At 31.0% G+C, this 10,140-nt stretch overlaps 1 protein-coding gene across 1 annotated transcript; it reads left to right on the forward strand.

Moving 5' to 3' along the window:
- The first annotated feature begins 8,422 nt into the window (after positions 1 to 8,422).
- Positions 8,423 to 9,821, forward strand: LOC126882655 (1,5-anhydro-D-fructose reductase-like). The gene has a single exon (XM_050647629.1). The coding sequence runs from the start codon at positions 8,662 to 8,664 to the stop codon at positions 9,658 to 9,660; it is 999 nt and encodes a 332-aa protein (XP_050503586.1). The 5' UTR covers positions 8,423 to 8,661; the 3' UTR covers positions 9,661 to 9,821.
- The last annotated feature ends 319 nt before the right edge of the window (positions 9,822 to 10,140 follow it).

The raw sequence follows: 10,140 nt of genomic DNA on the forward strand, positions 1-10,140 counted from the left end.
TCCTCTAGTGATTTGTGAGGTTTCATCTGGGCATCCACCCCCAGGATAAAAGAGCAAGTTGGCACCATGTCACTTTTGTTTCTTCAGGTATATTCTAACTACTCACCAATTTTCATGAAAATTGATAGAGGTTCAACGCAATTGCAGGAGAAAACCGTCAGTGACTGCACCATTAGCTTTGTCGGTATACTATAATGTTTATGCCAGTTAGTCTAGGCGCCAAATAGAGGTCACCGTGTCATTTTCAATTCTGATGGACAAACTCAACGGTTTCTTATGGATTTTTGGCTGCTGATTACGAATTTCGAGGGGGGATATCGATCCGAGTGGTCAAAAAATTGTTATAAACAATTTAATTGTTTATAAATTGTTTATAAAGCTCTGGCTCATAAAATAAAACAGATAAAAAAAATGTTTCCAATAAAATTTGTTCCCTAATAAAAAACGAGGAAACAACCGTTTACTAAACTTAAATCCGACAATTAGAACTCAAGATATTGTAAAATTAGTGCACAATGCAAATTGCAAATTGCAAAATAAGTATTTTTCGAAGCTTTACCGATCGTAACTCGGCTTCTACGCATGCAAATGAGCCTTATAAGGTGTCCTTTTAAAGCTTAATTAAGAGGCTTCCAAACAAAGTTTGATAAATTATTTGATCTTCATTTGGTTTAAAGTTTTTTTTTTATTATTAATGGCTTTGACAGAGCCAATTAGCCAGACTATTTGTTTTTTTGTATGGTATTACAATAACAATTTTAAGTTAATATCTAAGCCTACTTATTATCTAAATTTACAGAGTGTTATACTATCTTAATGGATACATTTTTCAATTTTGTGTGAAATTTTTACAATTTTATAATTTTATTATCTAAGCCTATTTAAAATTTAAATTTACAGGACGTTACATATTCGTAAAGACATTGTAACGTCTGCTTATTTTTTGGAAAAAGAATTTCGTTTAAATTAACAGGTAAAGGACAATTTAGATCAATTAACTTTTCATACATTACTTTAATATTTTGTCTGTACAGTCCACACTCCAATATGAGGTGCTGTAGATCTCCCATTCCACCACAGGCGCAATATGGGTTATCACTGATACCTATGCTGTGTTTGTATGCTGGGGTTAGTGCGTGATTTGACCTCATTCTGTTTATTGTTTTTATAAATAGCCTATTTGATTCTTGTTTAAACCATCTCTCATTGGGAATTAGTGGCTGGCAATTTCTAAAATTTATTCCCGTTGTACTTTGGTTATATACACGTTGCCAATTTTGTTTGCAATGGTTTTTACTGATATTATCTATATCGGTTACTGGTAGAAGTATGTTGCTTATGTTTTGTTTGGTTAAAGCTGCAGATTTAGCTAATTTGTCGATTTCTTCATTTCCTAATATTCCAGAATGTCCTTTCACCCAACAAATAATAATTGAACTGCCCGAGGAAGTAAAATCATAATATAGACTCTTAATTTCTATCTCAATGTGGTTTAGATTTTTTGTCGATTGGATAGAAGTGAGTTTGTCCACAATACTTCTACAATCGGTGAAAATGATATAATTGTCCATACCAACAGAGGCTATATATTTTAACGCAAGTAATAAAGCTGATAATTCGGCAGTATATATTGAAGCTTCATTAGGCAATCAGCATGATTCTTTGTATTCAGAATTCCAGTGATATACTGCACATCCGGTTTTATTTTGAATTTTGGAGCCGTCAGTAAAAATATATTGAAACATAGGCCACCTGTCTTTAATTATTTTGTTGATAATATTGCCTGGAAGGTTTGAATCCATGTAGTTTGTTTGTATTACCTTGAAAAAGAGAGTTTCAGGAGGTTTAGTGTAAATTAAAGGTATTTTATTTTTGTACATTTGGTTTTCATTCATTGTCAACTTCCTGTAGCTTTCAACGTATATGGGGGTTTTTTTAGTACACCAATATTTATGGCTTAAATCTAGTATATTCAAGTTACGAATAGTCCTTAAGTAGCTGACGTTTTTTGAGATAGCTCTAACTACAAACTTATCTGTACAAAACTGTCTACGTAGAGTAAGTGGTGGTTCCTTAGCTTCAATCTCAATAATAGTAATAGGAGTAGATTTTAAGTAACCGAGACAGAGTCTCAAACATTTATTCCTTTGGATTTCAACTTTATTAAGATATCCTGTTGACGCAGACCCATATAAATGACAACTATAGTCGAAAATTGGTCGAATCATTGAGCGATAGAATAGCAATGCAATATTCGGGTCAGCTCCCCAACCGGTTCTACAAAAAGCTCTAAGAATATTCATAGAATTTTCTGATTTCTTTATAATAGAATGAATTTGATCCTTCCATAACAATTTACGATCCAAATACGTCCCAAGATATTTAACACAATTTTTTATCGGAAATTCTATTCTACCTAATTTGAAGGTGCCTTGAGGAATTTGGCGTTTTTTGGAGAAAAAACAAATTTCAGTCTTTGTTTTAAAGTTATACCCGTTTGAAATTATAATTTTCTTAAAAAAATTGTACATTAATTTGTTTATAAAGGTTTCAAGCAAACTTGAGCTATAAACATTTATACTTTAATTAACAATAATGATAAAACAGCTCAAAAGGAACAATTTGAGCTTACGAAAATGTTCGTAAGTTTATTTTTGGCTAAGATGTCGATATTTTAATGGCGCGCTATGAGGCGCAAGATTGGCTCACGGTCATGTAAGTATGTATTCTTCGACGCTTTATCGATCGTAACTCGGCTTCTACGCATGAAAATGAGCCAATATGTGATATCCATATAAAAATGGATCGAGTTCTTTTGCAACAGCATCATTGCATATAAAACGAGCATTTATGATGTGGCGGCATACACACAATTGACGGGCCTTGATGATGCTGCAAAAGAACTAGATCCACTTTATATGGATATCATATAGATAATTAGACTCTGAAGCCTCAAAAAGTTTTAGTTTTACTGCCTACAAGAACAGACTTGTACCACCATGTAACTGTTAAAATTTCGCTAAGAACTCATGCAGATGTAAAAAAAGCTGATATTCCCTGTATATCTCTAAGCAGATTTGCAGATGCTTCAAAATAATGTTTTTAAAATTAGTATTAATAAATAATATCAACTTACTTTTTAGTTATACTTCTGAAATATTAGTTTTTAATGTTTTTTTCTCATTTAGTGCAAAAAATAGAAGACATGTAAATAGAATGAAAGGTGATACGAGGTACAGTATGATGATTTAATTATAAGAATTATATGACAAAATTTTATTAGGATCTTCAAAAATGAAAAATGAAGATAACGTATGTATACATAGAAATTATAATTTGCATCAGAAGTTAGCGCGTGAACCTTTACGCGGTGAGCCGATTTTGCGCCTCATAGCGCGCGCCATTAAAATATCGACATCGTGGCCAAAAATAAACTTATGAACATTTTCATAACCTCAAATTGTTCGTTTTGAGTTTTTCTATCATTATTGTTGATTAAAGTATAAATGTTTATAGCTAAACTTTGCTTGAAACCCTTATAAACAAATGAATGTACAATATTTTTAAGAAAATTGTAATTTCAAACGGGTATAACTTTAAAACAAATGAAGATCAAGTAATTTAACAAACTTTGTTTGGAAGCCTGTTAATTAAGCTTTAAAACGACACCTTCTAAGACTTATTTGCATGCGTAGAAGCCGAGTTACGATCGATAAAGCTTCGAAAAATACTTATTTTGCAATTTACAATTTGCATTGTGCACTAATTTTACAATATCTTGAGTTCTAATTGTTAGATTTAAGTTTAGTAAACGGTTTTTTCTTCGTTTTTTATTAAGGAACAAATTTTATTTGAAACATTTTTTTTATCTTTTAGTTTATGAGCCAGAGCCTTATAAACAATTTATAAACAATTAAATTGTTTATAACAATTTTTTGACCACTCGGATCGGAATCCCCCCTCGAAATTCGTAATCAGCAGCCAAAAATCCATAAGAAACCGTTGAGTTTGTATATCAGAATTGAATATGACACGGTGACCCCTCTGGCGCCTAGACTAAGTGGAGGATCCAGAGGATATGCCAGACGAAAATAAATATCAATTCAATAATCCTAAAAAAAGAAAAACCGAGAGCCGTCAAACATAAAAAAAATTTTAGGCCCATCCAAAAAATAATTGAAAACCAACTTATCCTAGGGGGTAAGATCACGTGACCTTGCATCAGAGGAAAGTAATTAAATCATCCTCAAGATCCACGACCCCTTCAAAAAAATTTCTGGATCCGCCATTGGTTTATGCGCAGTTCACATTATTTCAGTGCAGAAATCAAGCGAGTCAATCCAGTACAGTGCTGTTAAACTGGATTGACCGTGGGATTGACCGTTTACATTATTACAGTCATTCAAAAGCTCTAAGATCGCTACAGTGATCAATCACTACAGTGGCAATGCTTTAATCTTAATGAAATATGCAAGCACTTGATTGGCCGTTCACACTATTTCAGTGGCGCTGAAATGAGCGAGCTGAATGAAAAATAGATGTACAAAAATTTCAAAAAAAAAATAAAATTATTCCAGTCAACGGAACTGGATTGATCACTGGAATAATTTATTCCAGTGAATGCTGCACTGCATTAATGTAAACAGGACATAATACTAAGCCGTAATAGTTTATCCTGGAGTGTGCACATTATTTATTTCAGGGTTAACTAGTTTTGCTTTAACATCTAGCCTAAACTGGTTATTCCATTGGGCTTAGGCCAAATTAGTTTAGACTAATAGGGGATCTATTAGATTTGGCAAGAACTAGTTTTGACTAGGCGAAACTAGTTTGTTCTGAAATCGGGTTTGGCGGATGGCCGGTAACATATTATAAGGATTTATACAGTGTGGACCAAATAAAACAGTCCACCTCGATATTTAGCAGTATTTATTAGATTTTAAGGAAATTACGAAACAGGTCGATTTTTGATCAAGGTGGGACACATTTTTACGGTAAATACATCTGTCATTTGTCAACCTCCTCCCTTCCACTTCTCCCACCCCTTATTTTTTAAATAGGGAATAGGGGTCACGGGCTAGCTCATTTCAAAGGTGATTAAATTCTGTATTCAGTAATATAAACATTAACATAATTATTTATACACGGTGTCCAAGAAAAATTTTTTTAATTAAATTAATTGACATAAAAAGAAGTATTGAGGTATTTTTATAATTAAGTATTTTCTATAGGAAATAAGCCTCAATTTTACTAAAAAATGAATTTATTAACAATAAATAGTATTTAATACAATAGTATTTTGTATTTTGACAACGAATCCCGATTTGGGCTTCGAAACGTTAATAAATTCATTTTTTAGTAAAATTGTGGCTTATTTCCCATAGAAAATACTTAATTATAAAAATACCTCAAGAAAATAGCTTCAGAACAACATTTATTTATTTAATTCAAAATACATTCTACTGCTGTCACAAAAGAGAAAAAAAATGTTTTTTTTTTATAAATAAACATTGCTTTTCGCTTAATTTTAATTTTCAAGGTGCTACCCATCTGCCTCTTGGCAAATTGAATAGTGAATTTAAGCAACAAACAATGTTTACTTATCAAATAAAAATAAACATTTTTTTCTGTTTTCTGTCAGCAGTAGAATGTATTTGGAGTTAATAAATTACATACATTCTTCTTTTTGTGTCAATTAATTTAATGCAAAATAATTTTTCTTGGACACCCTGTATAAATAATTATGTCAATGTTAATATTGCTGAATAGAGAATTGAATTACCTGTCAAATGAGCTAGCACACGACCCCCATTCCTTATTTAAAAATAAGGGGTAGGGGAAGTGGAAGGGAGGGGGTTGACAAATGACAGATGTACGTACTGTCAAAATATGTCCCCCTTAGATCAAAAATCGACCTGTTTCGTCATTTCCTTAAAATCTAATAAATATTGCCAAATATCGAGGTGGACTGTTTTCTTTGGCCCAATCTGTATAATAAAACGTAATCATTAAGAGGATCGGTACGTAGTTTCTACTCCAATGCTATTCAAATGGGATTAATTTTTTTCTAATACTGAGAAAACTAATAAGTATTTTTGAAAAATTTAAACGCAGAATGAAAGATTACGTTATTAGTGAGGGCCGAAAATCCTTGACAACGTTATTAAAAAATCACTTTTATCACTTTTCCTCTTTTCTCGATTGATTATTAGTTTTTGTTGTACAGTAGATAAATTACAATCACTGAATATATAGTTAGTGAAAAAATTATCAGTAGTAATTGCACAAGAGCTCTAAAATTCTATATTAATTTTAGAGATCGAGTGCAATTTGTTGCGATTATTTCATGAATAAAACTGTTCAAAACCAAAATTTTATTGTAATTTATTTATGTAAGTACAAATTAGTACATTTAAACACACAGTTGTTATAAATATTTGACGGTTGAAAGTAATCACTTTTATAATTTTTAAAACATTAATTGTCATTAATGTCACTGAATGTATTTTTTCTTAACAACGAAGGGCATCTGACGTAATATACTTGACGACGGGAAATTATCAAAAAATATCAGTAGTAATTGCACAAGAGCTCTGAAATTCTCTATTAATTTCAGAGGTCGAGTGCAATTTGTTGCGATTATTTCATGAATAAAACTGTTCAAAACCAAAATTTTATTGTAATTTATTTATGTAAGTACCATTAAACACACAGTTTTTATAAATATTTGACGATTGAAAGTCATCACTTTTATAATTTTTAAAACATTAATTGTCATTAATGTCACTGAATGTATTTTTTCGTAGCAACGAAGGACATCTGACGTAATATACTTAACGACGGGAGATTATCAAAAATTATCGATTTACTTCAGATTTCTGTAGCTTTCTATTGGTTAGAATCTCCTATGAATGAAATAATCAGTAGTAATTGCACAAGAGCTCTAAAATTATTGAATTTTTCCCGAGTGACACTTTGACAGTTTTAATTTCACGAGCCGAAGGCGAGTGAAATTATGTCAAAGTGACACGAGAGCAAAAATTCTATATTAATTTTAGAGATCGAGTGCAATTTGTTGCGATTATTTCATGAATAAAACTGTTCAAAACCAAAATGTTATTGTAATTTATTTATGTAAGTACAAAATTAGTAAATCAAATACACAGTTGTTATAAATATTTCACGGTTGAAAGTCATCACTTTTATAATTTTTAAAACATTAATTGTCATTAATGTCACTGAATGTATTTTTTCGTAGAAACGAAGGGCATCTGACGTAATATACTTGACGACGGGAAATTATCTAAAATTATCGGGTATAATATCACAAGAGAGTGAGAATAAATTGAAAATAATGCGACAGTTTTTTGAAAATTTGTTGTTTGGCAATAGACACGAGAGCCCGCAGGGCTCGAGTGGCTATTGCCCAATGACAACAAATTTGAGTAAAAAGCATTATTTTCTTATTTATTCTTACTGTCTTGTGATATTCGTAAGATTATTTTTTAATACGTTTATTATGGATATTTTCTTAAATGTGACAGTTGTTAAAACTAGGAAACCGGTTGCCATTAAACAGAAACAATCTACTTAAAAAAATTCTATCGGTAATTTTCTACAGTAGATAATTCTCAGTATAATTTTAATCTGATTGGACAGAATTAAACACCTGATTAAATATCTTACTATAGGATTGGAAGTTAAAATCATCAAAAAATATTCAGTAGTATTGGCACAAAAGCTCTAAAATTCTATATTAATTTTAGAGTTCGAGTGCAATTTGTTGCGATTATTTCATGAATAAAACTGTTCAAAACCAAAATTTTATTGTAATTTATTTATGTAAGTACAGATGAGTACAATTAAACACAAAGTTTTTATAAATATTTGACGATTGAAAGTTATCACTTTTATAATTTTTAAAACATTACTTGTCATTAATGTCACTGAATGTATTTTTTCATAGCAACGAAGGGCATCTGACGTAATATACTTAACGACGGGCAATTATCAAAAATTATCGATTTAATTCAGATTTCTGTAGCTTTCTATTGGTCAGAATCTCCTATGAATGAAATAATCAGTTTAATTTTTATTTCTGTAGCTTTCTATTGGTCACAATCTCCTATGAATGAAATAATCGCGCTAATTTCATTAAAACATGAACACAATAAGATAATTTTGAAATAAATTAGTACATAATATCTAAATATTAGTTTATTACATGTATTAGAATATATTTTAATGTCATATTTCAAGGTATTTTACTTTCCCGCACGCCGTGCGGGAAAATTTACTTTCACGCACGCCGTGCGGGCAATTAATTATACAAGTAACAGTTAGCAAAGAACATTCAAAAGCCATCCTTAAAGTTAATGATGACATTGTCAAGTAAAGTTTACATATCCATACCAGTGAGAATTTTACAGAAAAGACAGAAAAAGTAGGGATAGTCGTAAAATATTTGCGAATTATTTACCGATGGCCTTAATATTTGAATGATAACTCATTTGCAAACAGCGAATGGACAGATATTTTTGTTACCCAAGTTTAATCAAACATAAAAATGAGTTTGACAGATTTCAAACCAAAATGAAGTTTTTCAATATAAATATTTATTTTAAACTGCTTTGTAAAAACTAAATTGTGTACTTTTAAAATATGGCGAATACAATGTACAAAATCATGCACAACGGACGCAGAATACCTTGTATCGGATTAGGCACTTGGATGGCAACAAAGAAAGAAGAATTAACAACAGCTTTAAATACAGCCTTTGACTGCGGATATCGTCTTTTTGATACTGCTTATATCTACCAAAACGAATCAATAATTGGAAATGCAATAAAACACTGGCTCTCCTCTGGAAAAGTAAAACGGGAAGATTTGTTTATAACAACAAAATTGCCAATATCAGGTCTTTGCACAGATAGAGTAGAACTGTTCTTAAAAAAGTCTTTAAATAATCTACAACTTGATTATGTAGATCTTTATTTAATACATTTTCCAGTAGGTACTAATATGGGAAAAGCTGGTACCCCTCTTCATAAACTCAAATTAGAAATGTCCGATCATAAAGAAGTTTGGAAAGAGATGGAAAGACAAGTAAAAGAAAATAGGACAAAAGCAATAGGGATGTGTAATTTCACACAAAAACAAATGGAGAATATAATAAAAGCGAGCGAGATTCAACCAGCATGTCTACAGATAGAATCTCATGTATATCTACAACAAAATAGTTTAGTTGATTATTGTCAGCAAAATAATATTACAGTGATCGGATTTTCTCCACTTGGAAACCCTGGTTATAACAATTTTTTGAAAACAATTGGACAAAACGCAAGAGATTTGCCAAACGGGCTCCAAAATGAGGTGATTAAACTTATAGCCAAGAAACACAAAAAAACTCCAGGACAAATAATGATACGCTATCTGATAGAGAGAAATATAATTCCTATTCCAAAAAGCGTTTCTCCACAGAGGATTAAGGAAAATATTGAGATTTTTGATTTCGCTCTTGATAATGATGACATGAAGAAAATAAAAGGACTAGATAAGGATGAATCTGGCCGTATCTTGAAGTTTGATTTCTTTTCTGAAGAAGTAAGAGATTCTCCCGAATTTCCTTTTCCTAAGTGCCAGGAAGTATCTGCTAACTAAGCTAGCCTCAAGTATTAATAAATAGCAGTTTTAAAACAAACCTATCATCAAATTGATCTGTAATGGTAGATTATAAATTCTTCATAAAATTGTATTTTAAAATACACATGTAAATTTGGTACATAATTGATTAGTAATGGGCATTAAAACAATTAAAATTATTCATTGTATTTAATTTATTTTTTTAAATAACTCCAAATCAGTCAGGTGGCTTCCCATAGATTACAATGATTCTAATTTCGTATAAAATGGATTTTATTCTTGGTACAATGGTCAAGGCAGAGGTAACTCATGGGTAAAAATAGGCGATTGTAGTGTGGCATTGACTCTTGTATACCATCTTCTTCTTCTTCTAATGCTAACTCCACTAATGAAGGTTGGATATAACCATTACCAATAATTATTAGTCTATTTTACCATTACCTACTAATTATTAGTGTATATCTCCTACTTTTCTTAAAAGCGTCTCTGCGTTTAACC

This window comes from Diabrotica virgifera, chromosome 3 (assembly GCF_917563875.1).
Source record: "Diabrotica virgifera virgifera chromosome 3, PGI_DIABVI_V3a".
Taxonomy (NCBI): Eukaryota; Metazoa; Arthropoda; class Insecta; order Coleoptera; family Chrysomelidae; genus Diabrotica; species Diabrotica virgifera.

Bases quoted from the DNA above. Each gene is read 5' to 3' on its own strand.
- LOC126882655 (XM_050647629.1), top strand. From the start codon at position 8,662: ATGGCGAATACAATGTACAAAATCATGCACAACGGACGCAGAATACCT.